The sequence below is a fragment of the Fistularia commersonii genome, chromosome 30, assembly GCF_037954325.1.
Source record: "Fistularia commersonii isolate RoL2024-O1a breed Wild chromosome 30, RoL_Fcom_v1.0, whole genome shotgun sequence".
In the NCBI taxonomy this organism is placed as follows: Eukaryota; Metazoa; Chordata; class Actinopteri; order Syngnathiformes; family Fistulariidae; genus Fistularia; species Fistularia commersonii.
The window spans coordinates 3,174,322-3,199,710 of NC_141313.1; the positions used below are offsets into that span (position 1 = coordinate 3,174,322).

At 46.4% G+C, this 25,389-nt stretch overlaps 2 protein-coding genes and 1 long non-coding RNA gene across 3 annotated transcripts; 2 read left to right on the forward strand and 1 right to left on the reverse strand.

Annotated features, from left to right (window-relative positions):
• The first annotated feature begins 100 nt into the window (after positions 1-100).
• LOC147216118 (trypsin-3-like) lies at positions 101-3,500 on the forward strand. Its single transcript, XM_086178449.1, has 5 exons — positions 101-1,232; positions 1,311-1,461; positions 1,729-1,982; positions 2,075-2,211; positions 3,203-3,500. The coding sequence occupies exons 1-5, from the start codon at positions 1,193-1,195 to the stop codon at positions 3,350-3,352; spliced, it is 732 nt and encodes a 243-aa protein (XP_086034575.1). The 5' UTR covers positions 101-1,192; the 3' UTR covers positions 3,353-3,500.
• Positions 3,484-7,785, reverse strand: LOC147216119 (small ribosomal subunit protein eS19-like). The gene is made up of 6 exons (XM_086178450.1): positions 7,654-7,785; positions 7,382-7,452; positions 6,606-6,706; positions 5,598-5,781; positions 5,470-5,524; positions 3,484-4,303 (listed from the first exon to the last, which is right to left on the reverse strand). Exons 2-6 carry the CDS (start codon positions 7,450-7,452, stop codon positions 4,256-4,258), a joined length of 459 nt encoding a protein of 152 aa, XP_086034576.1. The 5' UTR covers positions 7,654-7,785; the 3' UTR covers positions 3,484-4,255.
• Positions 7,786-10,316: 2,531 nt separating this feature from the next.
• Positions 10,317-24,434, forward strand: LOC147216120 (uncharacterized). Its single transcript, XR_015109185.1, has 3 exons — positions 10,317-10,618; positions 13,766-13,826; positions 22,584-24,434. It is a non-coding gene; the product is annotated as an uncharacterized LOC147216120 (long non-coding RNA).
• Positions 24,435-25,389: the final 955 nt, after the last annotated feature.

The window sequence follows — 25,389 nt, forward strand, 5'->3', positions numbered from 1 at the left end:
AGCTGTTGCAGAGCATTTCTTTTCCCTTGCAGTCCATTTGCACCCGCCGCCCCCCCTCACCGGTGTACTACCTCAACCTTGTTGTGATGCAAGAGTCGGCTCGATGGCGATTAGTCCCGAACGCTCTTTCTCTGCTCGTCCCTCAAGATTTCGCAATTGCGTCGCGTGCCGACGGGCGTCCCCCGAAAACGGACGGTGTTGAAAAACACTGCCTTGTGCGTTTGTTCTCATTCGCCGCCACGGGCGACGGAGACCAGTCGCTGGACGCAGACGTCCCCTCACAGGTCAAAGATTTACAACCAAGTCTTAAAAGCTGTGGATGTTTTTTTTTTTTGTTTTTTTTTTTTTTTGACTTGATGGAATTCGACATGCGAATTGTTACCTTACCAGATCTGTGCATGTACATACCTGTATAAAGAATTTCTAAACCTGTTAAATATTTTTTTACCTTCCAATTTTTTTTTTTTTTTTTTTTTTTATTTATGTGCAATAAAGAAAAAAAAACAAACAAAAAAACAAAGATGTGTTCCAAAATTTACTTTCCTTTGTCTCTTTATCTCTGGCATTTGGAAAAGGATATAATCAAAGCACATCTGGAAAAAAATGACAGTGATTTTCTTGTAAAAAGAAAATGTTGATCAACATTTGAACCCAATGTGTTCATTAACAAAGTCCAGCTTTCTTTGCTGGGTGAAAAAAAATCCTTTTTGGATTGGAATCTGAATATTTAGCGGCTGTATCGTGAGCAGTAACGCTTTTCCGGGGACTTCTCAGAAAGCCGCCTTATGATTTTAGAACCGCCTTCAGACCCATCAGGTATTTTCAAGGTAAAATGCACGGATGCATGTTTCAACCCGCAGGAAATGCGACATCTGTTTCCTGACAAATCATTTTCTCGTTAATCGGTGACCCATAGTGCACGGTTCGGGTCCAACCGTGCACTCTGGGCTTCTTTGGTTTTCACTTGCATAACCGTTGATTGCATCATCCAGACGTGTCCGATGAAAAGCGTCCTTAAACGCCTCGGGGGTTGTTTACCCCCCCGTAAGTTGTGATAGCGCTCAAGGTCTCGCTGTTGCCCTCATCCATATGTTTCTTTCTCAGAACAGTTTTCAATCTTGTACTTTCCACGACCTTGATGACCCGCCCCATAAAAGATCTCTCTGCCCGGGCTTTTTGACACACAGGCATCATGAATTTCCTGCTATTCCTGGCGTTCCTCGGAGTTGCGTGTAAGATTTCGCCCAAATCCCCCCCCAACACACCCATAGCCGCGACTAAATTTGTTTTTTTTGTGTGTTTTTCCTCAGATGCAGCCGAGGATGAGAAGGTCGTCGGAGGGTACGAGTGCCAGCGACACTCCGTTCCCTATCAGGTGTCCCTGAACGCCGGCTACCACTTCTGCAGCGGATCCCTCATCTCCAGCCAGTGGGTGGTGTCCGCTGCTCACTGCTACAAGTCGTAAGTACAGGAGGGCTGACGGCGCAGGTGTTCCTCCACCTTTTCGGGTCAGAAAGCCCATCCGTTCGCTCGACACGCGAAAACGTAGAACAGCTGAATGCTAGTCGGGGCCTTGCTGTTTGACCGAACGGTAAGGGGTTACAGCTGACGACCATCGATCAAGGTGCTGATCTGTCAGTGATTCGGTTCTCACGTGCTCTGGAATACGTCAGTTTTGGGAAAGACTGGCAGGCAGTCGGGTTAAAACCGCGTTTACCCGCTTAACAGCCAAATCCAGGTCCATCTGGGCGAGCACAACATCGCCACCAACGAGGGCACGGAGCAGTGGATCGCCGCCGCCAAGATAATCAGGCACCCGCGGTACAACAGCCGCAACCAGGACAACGACATCATGCTCATCAAGCTGAGCCGCCCCGCCGCCCTCAACCATTACGTCGAGACGGTGGCGCTGCCATCCCGCTGCCCCGAAGCCAACGAAAACTGCCTGGTGTCCGGATGGGGCAACATGGCGGGCAATGGCAGTAAGTCCAGGAGGCCTCTGTTATATTTTTAGCTAATTCTCTCATATTTTTCATATTCGTCACGACACGTTTCTTTCCTCGGTCACCATCAGACAGCTTCCCTGACAGGCTGCAGTGTCTGAGACAGCCCATCATCGACGACAGGATCTGCAGGAGCGCCTACCCCCACCGCTTGACCCAGAACATGATTTGCGCCGGGTTCATGGACGGAGGAGCCAGCAGCTGCCAGGTCAGTTGGTCTGAGCCAAAGAGCGTCCAACCACACCAGAAAAAAAAAATACATATACAGTGTTACTCGAGATATTTGGATAGATAGTCTCGGAAAATGGGCCGACGGGCATTTACAGTGAATTGATTGGGAGTGACTTGTGTCGCTAAGGGGCCACGATGTTTAAAACCATAAACTGGCACAATTTATCATTTCCAGCATGCAGAAACAAAGTTTATGCTTGGCTGTCGTACCAAATTCTGTTTTCATAAATAAGGAAAAAAAAAAAACATTTTGTTGGAAGGATAATAGCAGGCAATTTAAGCATCCTGTCCAGCTGTGACCACCATTGCGCGTTGGTGTTTATTTAAAAAAAAAAAAAAGCAAAAAAGCCCTGTCTGTGCCTGTTCCACCTCATCTGAGGAGATTAAAATTAAAAAGGTGTGTGCGTATGGGGTGTTAATAAAATGGAAATTAATAAACAAACCACTTCCTGAGCAAAAAATTGAATTATCAGCTGATAAACACCTGATCAGAAACCATATTAAACAACTTAATTATCCTTTTTAAATCTCATGATTAAGAACCCATTTATTATCAGGTGAAGCAGCTATTTTATCTTGAAACAGCCCTCCTAGTTCATTTTAATTTATTGTCAACCTTCAGAAAATGTAATACTCTGCATATCTGATGGTGTTTTTGACGGCGATATATCCCGGTTGTACTACTTAGTCATTCAAGTGTAGGACTTTTTAAGGCCAATTTTGTGCCCATGTAATGAGATCTTACTTGTAATACTTAAACTGAAAATTTCACTGATTTAATTTTTGATGTATAACTTCTAAATTATGAAAGGGTGATCTACATTGAGCTTTGTGAATGTCAGGTGTAGAAAACACACATTATCTTTGATCGAACCCAGGCCGTCACACACATTCGGCCCCATCCTGCACCGAGCTTAAATTCTTGTGTGTATGTGTGTGTGTGTGTGTGTGTGTGTGTGTCCCTGCAGGTTGACTCCGGCGGTCCCTTGGTGTGTAACGGTCAGCTGCAGGGCGTGGTGTCCTGGGGTGACAACTGCGGCATGAAGGGCCACCCCAGCGTCTATGCCCGCGTGTGCCACTACAACAGCTGGATCAGAAGCCTCATGAGCAGCAACTGAGCGCGCCGCCATCCCATAAACCCACATTCTGGGAGAAACAAGTTCATCGCCTGTCCATTAAGTCACACTTCTACGTGAATCCCCCGAGGAACTGTTGGCATGACGAGCACGGCAGATGAATAAACTCGTGGTTTCACATCCAGCTTTATTTTTCTTCACATAGATTTTCTGCAGGGAAAAGGAGGAGCCGGTTGGAAGCGCTGGGGGTCGGAGGCGGGTGGTGGGCGCGGGGGGAAATTCGGTGCCACGCTATTTTCGGATGATCTCGGGGATCCAGAAAGGACACGGAGGGGTTGGTCTGGTCTTAATCCGCAGGAAAAAAAAAAAAAAATCAGGTTTCAGCCCCTTTTTTGGGTGGATTTGTTGGAATATCTGATCTACCTTGAAGTCATAATTCTGATATCTCTTTCTCTCACACGCACAGATTCCATGATAAAGATACCTTAACCTTGGGTGGCGGTATGTGGAAGCAAACCGCAATAGAAGCTCACACACTCCTACTGTGACAGTGACTTGTGGATGGAGAGCCGCTGGGTGACAATGGTGCCACGCCACAGATCCCAGCGGCCTTAAAAGAAAAACCCTCCACGAAAGAATAGTCCAAATTCCAACTAAGTCCCCTCCCCGCCGCCCCCCCGATTACTTTTCCACATGTGGCTATAACCCCGCTCGGTGCGCACCGGCCAGACGTGCACCAAATTTTAAAAGCCTTTCGATCCCGAGGTCTGTCTTACACTGAATCCATTAACACTGTGAAACACCTTTTCGCCGGGCGACTGCAGGCACTGCAGTGATACGAGAGACGTGCAAACTCGAGTAAATAAGCGGTGGGTGGGGGATGGGGGGTTGCGGGGGGGGGAGGGGGGTGCATTTTCGCTTGTCTGGAAGCTCTTCATACATTCCTCAGATGGCGCTTTGTAGACTCCGCTGTTTCTTGTTTGCCGAGGCGACCTAAACACACACACAGAGGTGAAGATATTATAGCTTTATGTCACACAGTCGGGCGAAACGGTGGAGGAACCAGTGCGAGGGTTAATATTTACAGCAAATACAAACGTTAGGCAACAGGTTTTCATCGCTGTCACTGTAGAACCAAATTTTACATTTGTAAACTGGATAAATAACTGAAACTAGGTTTCCCCATTGGAGTCTTACTGGGTTCTCTGTATGTTCTTTACGTGTTCCCCTGCCTGGGTTCTCATCAGGTTCTCCAGCTTCCTCCTGCAAAGCTCAGCAGGTTTATTGAAGACTAAATTGTCCGTAGGTGTGAATGAGAGGGTGAACGGTTGGGTGTCTCTGGGTGTCTCTGGGTTAAACCCTGCTTCGTTTGGAGCCTAACTGGTGTTGATGCTCATATTTAGGGGTGAAAAAATAACCCCTTGTCAAACAATTAATCAATATATCTAGAGATACTCTTTGTAAGTACTGTAATTTCTGAATTATAAACTATGAACATTTCAGCTTAAACAATGATGTGGATAATTGGGGGATTTTTTGGGGAGGGGCGGCCAAAAGATTCAGCCTCGTCACGTCGGACCAATGAAAGCAGGAAGACCAAGGTAGCCATCAGCTGGAGGAGGATAAAGCGGGGATAGAAAATGGATGGACTTTTCCTCGTGTTATTTATTATTAATCTTTTTCATCGGCCTGTTCAGGAAAAAAAGCATTTCCAATATGTATTTGTGGATGTTACAGGTATGTAATTGATTAAAAGTTTAAAAAAATGTTTCTGTGTAAATATCTCATGGACAAGTGCAGCCTAAATATATGTACAGATATGTTAGTTTATTTTTACCCGATGCAGCTTACATTTAGGTCTTTTCAATGGTCTGGAAATTATGGCACTATCAGTCAAATGTGTGTCAAGTGATGATTCATTATGCAAAATGTTTGAATCCATTTTATACAGCTAGAACTTTAATTACATTATTTCAAGTTGAGTTCAATTTCAGATCCCCAAATCTGGATAAATCAAATCAATGTACACTTTTGAAATTATTTTTATTTTTATTTTTTTTATTTTTATGTTTTGGTTTTTTTTTGGGGGGGGGTGGATTTTTTTTTTTTCTGAAAATAGTAAGCTTTTGTTTTCCTCCCCGCCTTGTCCAATGACCCACCTGACCAGCGATCCTGTCCAGGTCTCTGTGACCCTGAGGGGTGAGTCTGCGTCCGCTGGGAACGAAACACAAATCTGTAACTCATCTCACCGTCTTCAACTGACTGACCCCCTCTTCCCCCGTCTCACCCATTGGGGTCTTTCTCCACCATCTTGAGGCCTTCCAGAGCCTGGAGCACCTTCCTGGCCACGTTCCTGGAGCCGATGCTGAAGTGAGCCGGGCACACGCCGTTTCTCTGACGCCCGCCGTAGATCTTGATCATGGAGCCCACTCCTACCCCTCCCCGCAGGTAAAGATGGCGGGCGGTGGATGCTGCAGAGAGGGGGTTGGAAGTGGGAGAGAAAAACACAGTAAATTGCAGAAAAAGATGCACATTTGAAAAATGGTACCACACGGATTGATTGCTCCATTTTATGATAAAAGGGGCGGACAGGCACTGTTGCAGAGACACGCACATTATGTCTCAGAGAGCTGATTATTCCTTCAAAGTTGGCCGCAGCTGAATATTTTACATTGTTATCCCACGAGTTCGGCTCGCAGATCCTCTCCTACAAGTGTGTGAGTGTGTCTGTACGTGAAAATATGTCCTTCAGTTTAACCTAACCGGCAAAGAATCGACTTATCAAATATTTGACATTTTTCTCACACGCATTCCACCCGGCTGCCATTGTTGGGGGAAGATAACATCCACAGCGGCTGTGAGGACTGAGTGCGATCTATTTCAATGCATAGCTTATGGCGGTCTCGGCGAGAGATTTCTTTATTTACAGTTTTGCACAACTGTCGCTGTGGGATTGGATGCTGTATTGCAGCGAATCTGGAAAAAAAAGGCTTTCGAGACTGGGCAACAAATACTCTCCATCTACTGATAGTGGACATATATAAGGAAAGCAAGGTGTTCATATGTTCTATGAGCTAAAATGGAAAATAAAGCATCAGGTAATACGTGAATGGCATTGTTGCTTTTCGGTCGATTCAACCGATTGTTTTGTTGACAAAAACTGCAAGAAAAGGAAACAGAGCCGTGTTTTCATATCAACAGTGACGGATGCAAATTCTCTTCTGCAGAACGCAATCTGTGATCCCACTGTTTCTGTGAACGCCGGGTTCACCGATCCTTTTCCAGGGGAACCCACCTGCTCGAGTGTAGAACCAGTTGTCGTCGCAGGGTGCCAGCTCTTTGTGCCTGGCGAGTTTCACTGTGTCCACCCACTCTGGGACCTTCAACTTACCTGACCTGACAACAAAAAAAAAAACCCAAAAAGAGTTGATCCCATTTATTCATTCGCCCATTATCTATTAGCAGCGTGTCTATTTCAGGTATATTTGTAGTTAAGTGGATATTCAAATGACAAAAGCAACAAATAATGTTTGTTTGTTTAGAAGTTTATTAGGACAGTGTACAATTACATAAAGCACTGAGGCAGAGATGTTTGTACCAGATTGTAGCTCATAGCTAATTTCCATCTGTAGTCCTGTAGGACGTGAATAAACAGATCTGTGTATGCTGGAATCATGATGTGGTAAAATAATTCATTCCCTATCGTTGCCTTCTCAAATAATAGCCAAAGTTGTTTTTTCAAGTTCTTTGAAAAACTGAGCTGATTTAAACAAAACAAAAAAAAAATAATTTTAGCAAATGTTTTTTAATAAAGTGACAACATGTTTTTGTGACGCTTACTGAAAAATTGGTTTATCTCAGTTAAAATTAGTTTTATCAATTTTATATCGTTCGGAATGTATATTATGCAATGCGATTATAATATAAATTATAAAATTTTGTTCTATAGTTTGTTAAATAAAGCTTTAGAGTCAGCTTTAGAGTCTTAGGGGTCAAAGGTTACAGAGTTTTACATCAACGGTCCATCAATCACGGCTTGACAATCCTGACAGGTCTTTAAACGCAACTTACTTTTTGAGGAAAGCCGACAGTGCCCGGACAAAGTCCTGCTGGTTGACGTCTTTCACCGTGACACTTGGCATCTGGGGCGGGGAAAAACACGTTTGGAGTCAAAGGTGAGCTCAAGGAAACGAAATGATAGTTGACAGATTTGGTTTATTCTGCCGCAGCCATTAACACATCGGCTAACTGTTTTAGCAGGCTAAACTTGCTAGCGCTTCCGGAAGATACCAACACGGCTGCGATGGGAGGCCGGTACGATTTAGTAGCAGCCGTTATCCTACCTTTCCGGAGCTGGTGGCCGGCTGGCTGCGGATTCTTCGGCCCTGTCGTAGCCGGTGATAGCTAGCTTAATGCGGCGGGCGGCAGCTGGAGGGATGCTGAGCCGGGCGGGAGGAGGGATGGAGGGATGGAGGGAGGGGGGGTTGCCCTCATTTGGGAAGGATGATACCATTGCCCGAATTAACCTTCCTCGCTGTCACCTCCCATTTAACCCAACGTCAAAACCAACAATTTTATCTTATCTAATTTATCTTTTACCCTAATCACTCACATGACTCACGGATGTGTCTAACTGGTATTTTTAAACAGAGCTTTTTTTTTTTTTTTTCTTTTGCTTTAAACCATGATGCTGAGTCTGAGGGTGCAGTTGCCGTCGGCGGCCGCTAGAGGGCGGTGTTGAGTCAGTCTCTCACGTCCTCTGGCCTAGTTGACCGTTTTTATCAGGCTCCTCGGGAGGGGTTTCTAGAAGTATGGTGCAATCAACGGGCAAGAATAACTTAATAAAAAATTGATTAAAAAACAAACACAACAGAAACCGAAAGCCGACATTTGGTTTTCTTTCCCCTGATTAGAAGCGTGAACTGTTTGCATGCAGCCGATGTCAAATTCAGTGTTTTAATGCAACGCGGGTTTTACATTTCTGACACCGATGGTTTGAGAACCCGTCATTACGTTTCAACACCTTTGACACGTGACATCTTTTAAGATTCAACCCTTTGCCTCGTGCCGACAAAGCTGCGTGCTGTGTGTATTTGTACTCAATTATTAAAAGCTCCCGTTTCTGGCACTAATACGTCCGTCTAAAGAGGGTGTGCGGGGAAGGCTTTCAACAAAGGTGAGCAGGTTTCAGGTACATTTTCTGCTTAAACTCCTATGCATCACCTTCACTTTCCTGTGTTCTCACCTCTTTGCCTCCATCTCTGGTAACATTTTAACACCTTCTCTCCCGTTGTTTCCACCCCCTGTTAACCTGATAGTGTGAGTTCTGCAAGGCACTCTGCTTTTAGTGCTCCACATCGCACGTGATAACACTCCATGCGGCTTGCACCACTTTGAAAGCCGCTGAAAATGTATATTGACATTATTGTGCTGTCGGCAGATCATTTCTATTGGGCTTTGAAAGAATTAAATGCTTGGTTAATAACTCGCAAAGTTTTCAAGGGGGTTGATAATGCGACCGTCAGGATGTGAAAGATAATAACTGCAAGTGGTCCTGGCATTTTTAAAAGCCAAGTGGTTTAATTTCCTCTTGACCTGCTAATGTAATGCATAACGCACATTTAACATTTATTTTGAAATATTTCAAGGTGGATGTGTGTATGGACTCGCGCATAACGTGAGCTTACTTATCATTTCCCGTACGCCCAGTATTTCCCTCTTAAAGAGAAAATATACACAATTTTATCGGATGTCGAATCCCATCTAGTTGTCGACGATTAGTTTCGGACCCTTTGTCTCGACGTGGGACGAACGGAAACACAAACACCGGATCGCTAATGGATTATTTGCTCCTCGATTTCTATCTTCCTCTGTTTAGTGAGGGAATTGTCGTGTCTTCTTCCGTCTTTGTTTTCCTTGTGTTTTTTTTGCCGCTTTTAGGTGAACAACACGCAGATGAACAACGGCCTTTTAATGTCGGCATCTAGAACTCAAGGTAGTCGAATCTGTGTTTACAGTTTACAAACGCTGGGACATGTTCATATGGACTCACACACACACACACACACACACACACACAGAGCAGCCCTGTGCTCTGTGTCAGCCCGTCTAAGCTTCTTCCCCTCCCCCCCAACATCTCTCTCCCCTTTTTTGTCCCCCTCGCCCTCTCCTTTTCCCTCCCGTTCACTCTCTCCTGCCTGCTAGCACCATTTCGAGAGAGGCAGAGACACACACAGATGCGCAGTTCGAGAGGGGGAGAGAGAGAGAGAGAGAGAGAGAGAGAAAGCGAAAGAGAGAGGGGAGGGGAAAGCCGACAGGATTTAGAGTTCAAGTGCACGTGCAGAAAATAGGCTGAATAGGGGAGAGACGAAGCAGAAAGGAAACCAGGAAAAGGAACGTCAGGGGCGGGAGACAAAGCACACAGTAGCTCTTTCTCTCCCTCTTTCTTCCTCTCTTTTTTTCCCCTCACTGGGAGCAAAGGTATTAGCTTTGGAATGAAGGGGTGAAAAAATGAAAAGCACAAAATTTGAATACCATGAGTGTTAAAGGAAAAAAAAAAATGTATTCTATTCCTGCCCCCTCCTCTTTCCTCTCCCCACCGACACACTCCTCCTCTATCCCTCCCTCTTGGATATTTCTCCATGAACCCTGAGTCTCTCTCTCTTTCTCTTCTCGCTGGCTCGTTTCTCTCCCCTCCCACCTCTTCACACACACACATACACACACACGTACACACATGCACACACGTACACACACACACACACACACACACACCCGGACTCCTTCTCACTCCTTCACTTCACGCGCGCTTACTATCCACTTCCACTGGAGACCGACCGCAACAAGCTCTGCTTTTTCCTCTGTTTTCCATTTTCTGCCATCGCTTGCTTTTGTTTATTCCCGTACGCACGGAGGCACCACCACAGATGCTCCACTCCTACCATGCGTGGCGCCCCTGAAAATCGCAGGCCGTGGATTGTGTCTACGTTAGACTGCATGCCACAAACCTCTTGTCCTCCCTCGTACCCCTTTTTCCCTCTACGTTCCTCTACGATTTTTTTTTTCTAGCTGTAATCCAAACCCCAGCTTAGAAACCTTTTTTTTTTTTCTTTCCTTTTTTTTTTTTTTTTTTTTTTTTAAATCTCATCTGTATTCTGAAGTGGGAGCTGAGAGCGGTGTGAAGAAAAAAAAAAACCAAGAGTGTCCGATGAATGGACAGATGAAGGGGACGGAGGAAAAGAATGAGGGGAAAATGGAGAGCGTGGTCTGCGGGAGAGAGAGCGAGAAAGACAGAGAAAAGAGAGAGAGGTAGGCGAAAGAGTACCGGCACTGGCAAGAAAAACGGGAGGGGGGAAAAGAGGGGAAGGGGGACCAGTAGGGGATAGACTTAGGAAGGAGGGACGGCTGGATAGGAATTGGTGAAATCGCGGGAAAAGGAGAAAAAACAAAACTCCAGAATCGCAAGAAAGCGGACGTCTACCCGAACCCGGGCTTGTTCCCTCGGGGTCGCCTCCGATTTTTGATTTTTTTTTGGCATGATTGTTCACCGCTTCTCTGGTCACCCTCATACATCTGTGAGTATACGCTACATACGTGTCCTTTTCCATACGTGCTCCAATTCTGTCTCCCCTTCTTTCTGTTTGAAGCGTTCTTCCCTCCGCTCTCACATGGCGCACTTGGCTTTTTTTTTTTTTTTTTTTCAACTCTTTTTTTTTTTTTTTTTTCTCTCCTCTCCCTTGTTTGAAAAATGTGTTCCCTAGGTTGCTAATCCCTCCATCCTGTTCATCTATCCCATCTCCCGCTCTACCTCTCTCCCTCTTTCAATCATTCGCCCTTTCCTCCTCCAGTTCCACTTTATCGTGGGTAATCGGTGTTCTCTACGCCTCTCCTTGAGGGATTACCTCCGCTCACATTTAGATGAGGGCTTCGGAGGGGGGCTCGCCGAGTGCATCCAGTTTTGGGGGCCATACATGGGAGGCTAGCAGACGGAAGGAGGCAGGGTGTCTGCGCCTGTGTGGCTCTGCATCTATTTGCAATGGTCATGTGCGTCTGTTGCCCATGCGCGCGCGAGGCTGTTAGCTTTATCTTTCCTTTTTTCAAGGGGCGACGAGGACGGCGAAAAGGTGAGGCGTTCCTACGCCGGCGAGAACGGCGGGGTGAAAGTACCGTACTGCGGGGTTATCGCCCTCCCTCGATCCATTTTGCACTACTCCCGTGCCTCGGCCCCTCCGCCGTCCGTCCGTCCGTCCGGGTATCCCCCCCCCCCCCCCCGTTCCGTCTGTCCGTTTCCCCCTTTTTCCAGTCGAAAAAACCCGCAGAACCGAGACGGGCGTTCCGTATCGACCGAAGACGAGGGCGGATTCATTCAGAGGCCCCCCCGCACGAAGTAACAGAATCGAATCGGTTTCAACAAGTTGTTTTTTTTTTGTTCCTTTTTTTTAGTTTTCGTAACCCGTCCGTTCGATTACTTTTGTGTCGTGTGGAGAAGTAACAGGTAACAATGAAGGCTTTGGTACAGATGGTTGCGTAAACGTTGCATGCCTGTGTTAAGAGTGGGTATGTGGGCATTACTGGATTATGAGAATGCATCGTTACACTGTAAGTACACCGGGCCCGGCGCTGGGCTGCAGGCGGATCTACGCGATATAAAACGCTATCGTCCGTTCGCCGTACGGACTTTGTGAAACCCGGTCGAGTATCGGTTGATCTCCGGCGCTGTCAGGCTCCGAAATCTCCTCGCATCCCTTTCATTCCCCCACCTCCCTTTCTTGTGTTTCAGATTTGTGTGTGTCTGCTGTTTTTTTTCTTTATTTTTTTTTTGTTATTGATTGATTTTTTTTTTTCCCCCCTTCTTTTTCAATTTTATTTACATTGCCTCCTGTTATCTCTGCCCACAGTCGCTCTATCTCCGACCACAGACTCTTATCTGTGTTCAAGATTGTCCCCCGGTATCAGTCAGAAGAAAGTGCATGTTCGAAAGGGGCACGGTGGTTGGGGGTGAAAAAAAAAAAAAAAAGTTTAGCGAGTCGAAATTGCGCAACGCTGCGCAAATTTTTTTCCAATTCTTTTTCAAATGTACGAGTGGCGAGGATAACCTGAATGTATAGCTGAGGCCGTTATCTAACAGTTAGTGGCCTAGTTCTGTAATTATGTTCCGTGACTAAATGTGTGCTGAATTAATTCAGATCCAGTGATTTGATTAATACACAATGATATGACATTTATGGGCAGACGGCATCTCCGCATTCTGGGATAAGTCAAGCAGGGACGACGCTTTTGTTTTGCGGCGTCCTGACCCCGACCTTTCCGCGACCTCCTCCGTCGCACTCTAAAATAAAAGGGCTTAATGTCAGATTTCTGTGGGAACGTCAACGTCCGAGAATTCCAGCTGAAGTCGGCCGGAAGGCCCGAGGGATCGCCGCTTCCAGAGCTCTTATTTGTTTTCCGATTTTGACTTTTAGGCCACCACACCTGCCCCGGCACCTCTGATTCCACTCCTGAGGGGATTTGATGGTAATACCAGTGTTGTGGGACCACCAGGTTATGAAATATTACTCAGACAGACCTGGTGTTATGTAATCTTACATAACTGAGGCGGCAGCTCAGCAGGCTCGTGATCAGGGCCTCTGGAGGAGAAGCTATATGGGTCTGCTTATGGTATGAACTCACTGGCAGGGTCAACACTCTCCTGAATACCTGGGCCTTAAAGGGAAAGGGGCCCCAGCTGCATAAAGATACCTCAGTGTCCGCGCATATGGACTCAAGTTCCTGACACCTTCGGGCCGGCGAAGTAGAACAACCTCGTCTTCCGCCGTGTTTTCCGTACGCCTCTCTCTATCTCGCGCTTTTACAGTAACCCCAGTGTCCCGAATGAGCTGTAACTCATCTGCTTATCTCTGAATCCAATCCAGCACAAATCTAATTGCTGGTTTGCCCTAGAAGTAAGCAGCGACGGTCTGATATCTGATTGCACGGCCTTCACTCCAAATATTGCAAGTATTAAAGACTCTCCAGTCCAGCGCCGCCCCTGTGGTTCTCCGCCAGCTTCCAGCCGATCGTGCATTTCTCATCCATTATTGATGACATCCAAACGCGGCATACATTACCAGGGCCGAGCAGACCTCAGGAATTCCCTAGCAAGCTGCAGCTGTGTATGGTTAGGTTAGTGTGTGGGCGAGGTTTGTGTTGACTAGTCCTGACGTGAAACAAATGGGTCCACGAACCTCCACGCAACAATCCGCCCGCTCCCTGTTTTCGGGGAGGTCGTGTAACGCACGCTGTCCGACGTCTCGTGTTTTGCGCCGGTTTGACGCAAGAGGCCGTACGATCAGACCCACGGTGAAGGTAACACGAGCCGAGGTCGACGCCGGGTTCCGTCCGAGGGCTTCGATCGTTCTCGTCGATTAACCGAGGTCTTTGAGTCCGAATAACGTTTTATATGTTTCTGTTTTCCAGGCGGCTCCTCTGACACGCCCACCGCTTTTCCGGTCCAAAGATGAGTTTTTGTTTTCAGCAGGTAAGGATTCATTTACTGCATTTTAGCCGGAACAACTCTGGTTTAATTAGCGCGTCTGTTCTTTTCATAGCTCCCGACAGATTTCATCTCTGTATAGTTTGTGTGAGAACAAGTGCCGCACCGGCGAGATATTTGCTTAATGGAACTCAGCAGCCTGATCGAAAAGCCCGTCCGCCATCAGAATAATTGAATTACTCTTCCCTGAGTCACTCTGTCGTGATTAACCTCGCAGATATCTGCGGGCCAACGCGACAGCGGGCGGCCCGCAATCTTTGACTTTGCTAACTCCGTTTCGTTTTTCAGACGCCAAGTTGTGACGGGATTCGCCGTGACATATCTTAGTAAGCAATATGTGGAAGGGTCGTCTCCTGGTCACGTCCCAATTATCGGACGTCGCCAGATAGTGACAGAGATCGGCTCATAAAGGACAGTCTGTGGTCCGGCGTCGGAGCTAGCTTTGGAGATGCCTCGCATTGCATTTTCATCTTTGTGCTGATGTCACCCCGCATGCCCCCGGTCCAGCGGCGAGAGAATAAGAGCTACATTCTGCCTCTGCGACACAATAGAGCCCTTTTTGCCCTGATATTTTCACAATGTGTTTTCGCAGGGCCCTGTGCGCACACATTCTCTCCCGGGCAGCACAGACCGTTGATTCAGAAAGGGCCGAGCAGCCCGCTTTACCTGATTTTTCTATTCTCGGACGGAGATTTGTCGCAGTTCGCTCCCCGCCGCCTAGAAGGATTTCGGAAATAAGCCGCCGCTCACCTGCTGGATTCATTTTTGCAGCGGCCCCTCAACATGGCTTGCGTTCTTGCCCCCGCCCCGCGCTCTAAGTAAGATCAGCGGCTCGCACTCCCGAGTGTCAAAACGATATTTTCCACGGTGCGGTATGGGTTAAACGTCCGAGGACAAGAGGAATGTGTCCGGGTCGACGGGGAGAATTCCTCAGTCCTGCGCGACTAGGTCACCGCGCTGACGAGAGTCTGCCACCTATTTTAGCATGCGCGCTGCCGCCCCGTCCTCGTTGCTGTTGCTCGCTAATTCTGTTGACCCGTCTCTCTCTCTCTCTCTCTCTGTCACCTCTTCTTCCTGTCTGGCTTCAACCCCCCCCCCTCCCCTTCATCTTGTTTTCTATCATTTTCATCTTTTGTTCTTCTCGCCGGCTCTTTGTCTGTCTCTGCGTCTCTCGTGTGTCTCTCTCGGTTAATCTCTCTGTCTGTCTTTCAGTCACGCCATCTATTTCGCTGTCCTACTTTGCCACCCCTCTTTCCTCACCGTTCGCTCCGTCTTTTGTTTATCCCCCTGTAGTTTTTTTTCGTCTTGTTTTTCGTCTTCAAATATTCATGCCTTTAGGTGTTTATTCTCTGAACGCCGTCATCATTGTTCTGTCACCGCCGTCTGCCGTATCCGTTCTACAACCCTGTCGCCCTCCACTCTCCCTATTTCCTCCGTCTCACTCCCTCTCCGTGGCGGCGCTGCGGATGCTTTGAAGAGGACATGGCGGCCGGGAGTGCAGGGGAGTGAGATGAAAAAGATCTAGACGTTCACTTCCTCCCCGTGTCTGTGAATGCGGCACCGGCAAGCTTGTTATTAATGCAGTGCAGTAGCATGCACGGTGCCTGGTGGTGCGGGCTATGTATGATTTATATGGCGCATTCCCACACACACACAGGCAGGACTTCATACTTCATTCATACCTCAGACCAGCTATCTGCAGCCTGGAGTCAGGGAGTTTGCACAATCTCACCTCCTCATTGGCTGACAGCAGAGGTGACAGACAGACCTCCAGGTACAGGAGTTTTATTATTTTCTTTTTCTTTTTACAGCAATGACCCATTCCATTCCCTCTGATTCGTGCCCGGCGGCCGGAAGCGCTTTCTGCGCTTTGCACAAATGTAAAGTTTGAACACGGAAGCCCCGCGTCCTTCAGATCATCTTGTTCACGCAAACAAAATATTACTTTTGATCTCCCGGTCTCAGTTTTGTAATTCGCGGCGGATAAGTGGAATTTAAAACTGGCAAGATAGAAAAAAAAAAAAAAAAGATTCAGAACTATTTAGCCATGCACAGGGTTCTAACTGTTACATACACTGTCTTGGTCAGTTATCTTAATTCTACTGTTCCCAGTGTTGGTCCTGCATTAAGTCTGGCCCCTTAAATGCTTAAATAAACTGGAAAAAGCCCTCACTTAGCTGTCTTAGGAAGTTAATATGTATGAACTGAAACCTGAAATTACTCTGCGGTTGAACTGTATTGAAACTGCAATTCTTTGGGCATTAGTTAAATGCAAATATTTCATCAAGCGTTTTACCAGAGGTACTCCCTTCATGAGTTTTGCATATCCAATGATAACTCTTTTCATTTTCAACCTCATTTTTCCAAGTTCTCACAAAGGCATAAGGAGTCGTGGGTAATGAAAAATGAATGTCTAGTCATTAATGCCTGCACAGATGTACATGAAAATAGTTCGTGGACCTGTCAACTACATTTGTTTCTCAATAATTAATTAATAATTGATGCAATAATGAAGAAGGTGTGACTTATTGGAATTAGAAAGTATGAAATTATGTTTTTTTTTCATTATATTAACAAGGAGTGAAACATATTTAGGGTTCCATTTCTTGATAAAGGAATAATACTTTATCAACATTTAACCCTTAATATGCTAATGCTTAACAGCCTGCTAGGTGTGATAAATCAGATCAGTTCCAGGTCAGTTAAAAGTCCCATTTTTTTTTTTAAAGTGAATTCATGTTTTTTTTGGTAAATGGTTACATCAGAAGGGCTTCCTAACAGTGTTTAGATTTAGCTTTCAATGAGTTAGTTCACAAGTTAACCCGCAGGGTGACTGGTAATGAAAACAAGGCCGTACATACAAATATAACCTACTGCCAGTCCACATCTCGGTCAATACTATCTTTAGTGTCGGTCCATTTAGGATAAAAGCGCCCGCTGTGTTTAGGGAAACGTTTGATTTAATAGAAAATACATTACATATGTTAGGATGTACTCTTAGCTAAGTGATGTTTCCCAGGTCATTATTATTACCTCTAGACAGGCCAACTGACCACACAGTTTTCCCAGCATTACTGATGCCATTTTAGAACGCCGCGTTTCCGACGCCATTCGCTTTAGCCCGGGGAGGGCGGTGACGCCGACGGTGTCGTGAGGGAGTCCGTGTTTGTTTGCGCGTGTGCGTGACCGTGTTGGGCCGCCCCGCCGCCGAGCACCTACGGCCCCGGCGGTTTCAGACAGTGAAGGGAGGTGAGACGTGAGTAATCGCAGCGGCCGATGATGTCACAGACAACATTGCGTCTCTTCAGCTGCCCCCCTGACCCGACTTTGGGATTGCAGCGTCGGTGCACAGGCACCCGTGGGTAACACACGCCAAAGCACATTAGTGGCGCGGAGATGGAGAGAGGCGGGGACGGAACACACAGAACACAGCTCAGGGGGACAGAGAGAGAGAGAGAGAGAGAGAGAGAGAGGGAGAGGGGGAGAGGGGGAGAAGTTGTCAGATTAAAAAGGAGTGAGAGGAAGAAAGGCTGAGAGACATGGCGATGTTTGCCTCTGCACGCTTTTTATCTTCAGCAGACTGTCTGGATGGAGTTGATGTTCTACATCACCGCCTGAAGTCTCTCCCTTTCTTTCTCTCTGTCTGTCTCACTATCTTTCTCCGTGTCTTTCCCTCCGTCTCACCCCGTGGCTATTTTTGTGGATTGTGCTTCCTCCCCCAGCCCCCCCCCCCCCCCCCCCCGCCCCCCGCCCCCCCGCCGCCGCCCCCAGTTTGGATAAAGCACAAAAATACCAAAAATATTTTAGCTGACGTTGTTCTAGTGCAGACCTTGCTGAGTCTTTTAATGAGGAAACCGACAAAAACAGGAATGATTAAACCATTTCATACTCATTTATTTGCCCACAGCCTTTGAATGTAACTAGATTCATGTAGTTGTAAGTTACTTTTAAGTAAAACAGGTGAATAAAAATTATCATTCGGGTTCCTTTATTGGCAAACCCGAAAATTCACCCCATTTTTATCTGCAGCATCCGTCACCCGCTTCCTGTCTCGCTCTTTATCTCGCCGGTATCCATGGTCACTGTGTCTCACCCCAAGTCACCGTGTTACCAAAGGTGAAAACGATAGTGATTTCAGACACGCCAGAGATGAGAGGCTGTGATACCGCTGAACGGCCGCTTTGCCCGTCGCCCCAGACTGTTATTTTCCACGCTAAAATCTGTCGAGCAGAGTCCGAAGCCCACTGTCGCGCCCCCCCTGGACCTCCCGCCGTGTCTACCGGTGTCGCTCGAAAACGCGGCGTAAGTCATTTGACGCCGTTGCAGCTCGATACGATGTCCACGCCACTAGATTGGTATTTACCTGCGAGAAAATTCACCCTTGCAGTTATGCTAATGCTCTTTAACGAACGTGAAATTTTGAATATATGATGTGTGTCTTCTGCAGTTAAGGACTTGAGAATTATAACTTCACGCAATGTAACACCTTAACTCTCGTCTGAGATTCCAGCTGTTAGTCAGAAAGCGAAAATATGCGCCTGCTGTGTGGAGCAAATTTGACTTCCTGCTCCCGTCATGTGGCCACAGTGAACATGCGATGTTATATAATCTATCCTCGCTTCCGTATGACATCGGTGACCTGGCCTTTAGCTGCCTGAAAGCAGGGGATCACCGGGACGCATAAAGTTCAGATCGAATTCATCTCTTGTCTTTTTCAGGGAAAACATCCAAATGTTTTTGCTCTGATTCTTCGCATTGAAACGCCAAGGTCGCGCGAATCCCGAGTCCACAGTTACAGAGGATTTGGTCCGTTTCGATAGGCGGCGGGTATTCGGTATTACGTCCAACGGGAGGAAGGTGCACAAAATTCAAAATGGCTGACTTTGGAGCGGGGACGGATTATAGCTGGCCAACTGACGAGAGACAAGATGATAGAAATACGTCCAAGTCACCAAATTTGGTAACCCGGAGAGAAAACCTAATCAAATAACATTCACAGGTCGTGATATTTGAGTCACATTCTTCTGCGAGCGAAGCGCTTTAAAAGCGCGTGTGAAGTCCGGGGAAGAGATTAGGAGACGAGGCGCCGCGAAGGTTATTTTTGAGACGATTGAAATTCACACGGGAAAGGTGTAAAAAGAAATGTCGTCGGACTCCGACGGCAGTGCGCGGGGTGAAATGTATTCAAACGGCGATGTGAAATTTCGCATACACTTAATAAAATAGAAATTATAAACTGCCTAATTGCCGGAGACGGCGTGGTTATACTTGATGTCCTCACCGCCTTCTCTATCAAGGCCAAACATCAGGTTCCATCCCAGGCAATAGCAAGTGTTTCAATTAAACAATATCCCTTACAGCGTAAGGTAATATCTCCAAGGTATCATGGAGCCTGCACTCAAAGCTATCTGACGCATTTATCATTGAAAAGGCAGAGGAACCTTGAGCTGGAAGTGGAGAGTGCGCTTTCACAAGCACTCATCACCCGCGTGTTTGTTTTCGCCACTATCGCTTCAAAGTCTCATTCAGCTCCGACTCCCAAATGGCTCTTGATGCTTTGATCTCACAGCCAAGAGATGAGAAGATACACAAAGCCGTGCCGAGCAATCCTGTTAACAATTTCAAGGCAATACTCAAAATTTTTTTTTTCCTTTCTTTCTTTCTTTTTTTTTTTTTTTTTTTCCAGGGTTGACAGAAATCACTGCTCCGGTACATTAACTCTCAACATAAATAGTCTTTATGTAACCGGGAGCGCGACAACGGCGTTTGACACAATGCGGCCGACGCCGTCGTTCAGCTCAAACTGAACAGGTACCCTTTAAAGATACTCATGCGGGTAAAACACTGAGAAAAGATCAATATTGCCAATCTGACGCATAGTATTGCTCAGCTGCATATTTTCCATCACTTTCCGGTAAAACGTTATGTCACATTCCAGCGGTTTTCTACGACTTAACATCATAGATGCCATATTTAAGGCCCCGTTATGCAATCTAAAGCGCACGTGCCTTGTGAAGTGACCAGCGCTGAAGAGATGGTCTTCAGATTGAATCCTAGGTGTGTTTTCTGTCTCATCTCTCCAGCCGAATCTAGGTCTTTGTGAATGGCTATTTTGAAAGAGATTGTCAGGCAAAGGGTTTTGTGCCGGCGCTAATTCTGAAGTTTAAAACCGAATGCTTCCCCCCCGTAGCGAGGTAGCATGTCCGTCAGAAGCTAGCGATGATGCGCAGCAAGAGAGCCGAGCTCAAACCAGGAGCAAACCCGACTTCATTGACGTTCTCCCTGGACCCGGGTTTGTAGGTAAACAAAGAGAAAACGGGCATCGCATCTCGAAACCTCTTTTCTGCAAGTTGCAGGTTGCGGATGTCGAGATCCAGCGAGGAGTCAGTGTCAGAGTTAAATCGGCGGTTAGCTGGAGATTTCTAATATTAACACAGTTGGAGGCAAAGAAATGTTAGTTCAGAACATAATATGGACAAAAGGGTAAAAGTTCAGCGGAGTGGACAGCCGCTGCGTGCTAACAGTAGCAGACGTCCCACTGCGAGGTGCAAGTTCAAGGTGTGTTTATTTACAGCCGTGGCCTTTTCTCCTCGGTCAACGCCGGTGTCACAACAGCAAAACGAATATACTATTAAACCAATTAGATGGCGCGTAGATGTATTATTATCAGACAAGCATTTTAACCGGATCTCACCGGGATTGACGATGGACGTACCACGGAAAAAAATTCGCTACCCGCTCTCCTTTCTCGGTGACCTTCCAGAACGCCGACGTACACTTCCCTCCGTGCCTCGCTTAATCATCTACCTTAACTGTCCGTGACCTCGGAGCGGCGAGGTTTTGGCTGTAGAAATGAGTGGTCTTTCCCAAGTGTGCATTTAAACGCTATGCTGTTGGCAACACATCAGCCCTCCGACCCGCCGCCCCCAACCGTCCTCCTCATCCTCCTCCACCTCCTCCCGCTCTTCCTCCTCCTCCTCCTCCTCCTCCTCCTGGAGAGCATCACCCCACTCACTCACTTTCAATCTCTCCTTTTCTCCCCTTCACTCCCTGGCTTAATATTGATCTGAATTCATTTGTTTGCTATTGATCTGCCACTCCACCCTCTGCCGCATTGAACACACACAAGGACACACACCATGGGCGCACTGACCGTGCACACACACACACACACACACACACACACACACACACACACACGTACCCGCACGGATGCAGCACAGGCGCCGCGTTTCAGCCCTTCGTGCACACATATTTATGCAGGGGAACAACGCCTTATATGGGCATTTACAAAATAGTTGTACTAAAACAGCTTTGAAGGTAAATATAGATAAACCCCGCAGGCAGACACAATTTATCTGGAGGTTTTCAGTGACTGAAAAACTAAAGCGGAGCTCTTGGCCCGAGCGTCAGACAAGCTAATGATAGAAGGCGAACTCTGAATTCCACATCGATCCGACGTCTCGGGAATAGGATGACAACAGCGGCACCGGCCGTGCGGAGTATGACAGCCGCGGTTCTTTTCTAAGGGACGAACGAACGGCGCTCAAAATCATGAATGCGGCAAATTAGTGGCGTTTACGTTGGTGGAATTTGTGTTGGCGTATTAACACCGCTGCATTACTTACGGCGAATCCTCTAGTATCTGTGAGGCGTCTTTGTCGCATCCATTATAGAAAACCATAACACTATTGTGCCGCACATTGTCATTTATGATCGCTCATAAATGTTTGGAGACTAATGACGATAGCGGATCATAAATAGCTGCGCACTAGTCCGTGTTTTTGTGCAAAAGTCCTTAGATATTTGAAAGCCTGCAACACATGATTCATTTACGGTCTCTCCAAAAAAGATAGAGGATAAGTATCGACCCATGCTTATGGATGTCCGCACTCACCGATCATCCCGTTTCTAGGGAGCCGTCCAAATTTTTGGTCCGTAGCATCAAGTTGCCATGAGACCAGACTGCTCATGCTGGCCTCTGACCTCATTTGAGGACACGCTGTGCTCAGTCAGACTGCATCTCCGGCGGGGGCTCCAGTTCAAAGGGCCAAGGGGAAAAACAGGCTACGTTTCGTCTCAGTGATATTATATAAGATGCGCCACAGGATATACTTTCTTTCCTTATGTGCGTGCAGGTAGGGAGATGCAGACCAACAAATGCACACGTGGGGATTAATCCGTGCACGGTAGCACAAAGCTACATTGCTCCTTCGCTGTTGGCCCTGTTATGATTGTTGCAGTTGTTTGGCTCGCCGCTGTTTAATTTATGACGTCGGACTGTATTTTTCCCCGTTATTAATGTATTATTCATCCGCGCCGTCTTTAACCACCGCCGACGGTAGACGTATTTCTGAAGCACTCGATGACATGTTAGTCGTTCGCGCCATTTTCTCCCACTTTGTTAATTCATTTCATACCCCAGACACAGTGTTTGACGGTCCCTCCTTCATAAACGCCCGTGTTTCTATTCACTTCGTTTTGCTAATCAGGGATTTGTTCATTGTGATTTAATTACGGCATTGTATTCTTTCATGATTGAGTCTTGGGTGGCAGAAAATTGTCGAGGTGGTGCTAGACGACGGGGCCTGGATTATAGCCCAGATAAGGCCGTGCAGCACGAGGACGGCAGACATTACATTTACTTATTGTAATTTCATGGCTCAATGTGTTTATTGATGTCCCCCTTCCTTTCCTGTGTGCTTTGTGCTAATAATCTGCCTGATGCTCTGCTGATTTCAGGAATGCAGTGGTCAACCGTAGAGGCTCCCCAGTGAGAAGAGCCGTGGAACAAAAAAAAAAACCCTCAAACCAGATTCCGGTTGTGAGGTAAATGCCCCGGCAACGTTTTTTTTTTTTCTTTTTACTTCTCCTTAATGCAAACAATGACTCTTTGAATACCAACCAAATGAAAGTGAGCGCGCGACAGAGAGCGAAGCAGAGGTGTTTCAGGGTAAGATCAGAGCACTTGATGGAGAACATCAGCTTCAAATACTCTGAGAGAGACAGAGATTTCCATATCCCCCGTTTCTTTTCATCTTTTTTTTTTTTCCATTTCTACTCTCGTCATTAAACACAGCGGATGCTCCTGCTAAATATGTAGATTGAAGAAAAACTGTTACATCAACCCCCACTATAAATAGGTTATCGACCATAGAACTACTGAAACTGGATTAAAACTGCCGTCAAACGTGTTATAAAACAAAACTGCATATTGGACATCGCATCGCGACCTCTCTGGTTATTTCAAATTTTCTTTGACAAAAGCACATCACCATGAGGAGTTAGATACAATGTAACTGTCAGTAATCAGTAAAATATCCTCAGAATATATCAGCCATTATTCAGCCAGAACACTCATTCCAAACGGTACATATTATGTAAAAAAAAAAAATTACATGCCGTGAGAACCCATACACTTTATTGTAATCCACTTTCCATGCCTCTCCTACACACAGGAACATGTAAACGAACACAAGACATGCACATAAACACACACAAATACACACACACAGACACACACCAACTGGCCCACACAACCCAATAGCCATTGACAACAGTGCCCTAGCAACCATCGGGCATCATGCCAAGCCACTGAGGTTGCCTGGTAAGTGTGTTCCCATGGCAACATTTTCTGCCTTTGTAAATAAGGTACGAAGGGAGTGAAAAGGGGGGCGTGTTTGAGAGAAATTGCGCAAGAGAATTTCATTCTTCTGTCTTCAGAGAGCTAATAATTTGTAGTTTTTTGAATCGCAGGTGCTTGTCCCGGCCCTGAACTGAATAGCGTTCGCGTTTTAGGCCGGCGCCCTCACCGCGAGGGCTCGTATCCAGTTTTGAGGGAGACGAGGGTTCGAGCACGTCGCCTCTCTCAAAATTAGAAAATACAGTTAGAGTCAAGCCAATCGACCGCACGTAGTATATTAGTGGAGGATGTAACTGGAAAAATTCGAATTATATATAACAGAAAATAGATTAATTGTGAGATTCTACAACTAGCTCCAACTATGCCTCATTTTTGTTGGAGAGATGAATCCCTTCCCTTCTATTTTTCATTTATTTTTTCAACCTCTGCATCCAGTTTGTAAGTGACAAACTGCAGCATTTACGACATTTGAGGGTTGAACACTGGCAATCCATGTTCCCGTGAGTTTTAATGCCCTTGATTTAATTTCTGCCCAAATCAATTTAACCAAATTTTGAATTGGTCTGATTTTCATTTTTTTTTAATTAGCCACTGTAAGCAACTAACAGACTTAGCTTTGTGGCTAACTTTGGCTAAAAATTTATATTTAGCTCCACAAACTTTTCACCATATCAAAGTCAGTAATCTGTTTTTGTTTCTTGCTTCGGAACATGTGATTCTTCTGTGTTGGGTCTGTGTTTATCACAGCTTTCATGCAGCTGGCAACTTGTGTCTCGTGCACGATGAAATGCTTCATCACATGACAACATGAATCATAACATCGTGCTCCTAACACTTTTGGAGCTCATTAATATCTTGATGAATTCAGGCGCGTCGAGAAGCCAGATTTCGGTTTGACGTGACGCTTTTGTTTTTTTCGCCCTCTGAAGAGGCCGATCTGTAATCCTCCTAAAAACCTCACCTGACCCGACTCCAGCCCGGGTGTTGGGCTGTGCCGCCCCGGCCTCTGGTGCAGTGGCTTCCCACCAGATTCACATTGGCACACAAACACACCCAGGCAGATTGGCAAAGAGCTGGTATTGGCACAACCATGCCGCATTCATGCGTGATCGGACTGTGAATGAGAGTGTGAGAGAGGTTTAAAAAGGGTAGGAGTGGATTCGAGGGGATGAAGGAGGGGAGACTTAGTTGGTCTAAACAGAGAGGTTGGCTGAGGAAAAAAAAAAAAATTAAAAGTTGTAAAAGATTTCGATGCCTGAAATATTTCCAGTGATGAAGGACAAAGAAGAGGCACGTCGGCAGCTAAGAGGGTAGCCAAAGACAGGAAATGAAGGGTAGGGAGAGGGTGGGCTTTTAATGTGGCAGAGGGCAGCGGAGAGAGATGAGGTGAACGGGTTTGCATTTGGAAGCTGTCCAATAAAAAACAGCCGATGTCTCTATTAAGCATTTGGCACTAATGTACGTTTTCCGAGTTAACACTTTCATGGCTCGTCTTTAATTTAATGCTCGACGGGGGTTTCGGCGCAATTGTGAATCGTGGATATTCGCTGCCCGGGTTGTTTTGAGCTCTGCGAGCCCGGGCCAAGTCTAAACCTTTTTGGTGCATTGACCGCACCGGGTGTGGGGCCCAGCAACTGAGCTGTGCAGCAGCTATCATGTAATCAATGAGTCCTTGAGGCACACAGGAGGGGTGTCAAAACAAAGCCATTGACTGCTAACAACGGCCAATTTGCTGCTTCTGCAGGAGATCACCTCGGCTGGATGTCGAATGTGTGGCTGCACCCCATTATTTATAGCGGGGAAAGATGGAGATTGACTGGACAGTGCTCTTATTCCAAATCGTCATCCAATTACTCACCTATTACATCCCATTTGTTGCGCTGAACACTGTTCCTCCCCAACAGT

Excerpts from the sequence above, each read along its gene's own strand:
- LOC147216118 (XM_086178449.1), top strand. The coding sequence starts at position 1,193 with ATGAATTTCCTGCTATTCCTGGCGTTCCTCGGAGTTGCGT. Across the intron at positions 1,983-2,074 it reads CAACATGGCGGGCAATGGCA|ACAGCTTCCCTGACAGGCTG; the intron begins GTAAGTCCAGGA and ends GGTCACCATCAG. Across the intron at positions 2,212-3,202 it reads GAGGAGCCAGCAGCTGCCAG|GTTGACTCCGGCGGTCCCTT; the intron begins GTCAGTTGGTCT and ends GTGTCCCTGCAG.
- LOC147216119 (XM_086178450.1), bottom strand. The coding sequence starts at position 7,452 with ATGCCAAGTGTCACGGTGAAAGACGTCAACCAGCAGGACTTTGTCCGG. Across the intron at positions 6,707-7,381 it reads CTGTCGGCTTTCCTCAAAAA|GTCAGGTAAGTTGAAGGTCC; the intron begins GTAAGTTGCGTT and ends TTTTGTTGTCAG. Across the intron at positions 4,304-5,469 it reads TGGACAGGATCGCTGGTCAG|GTCGCCTCGGCAAACAAGAA; the intron begins GTGGGTCATTGG and ends GTGTGTGTTTAG.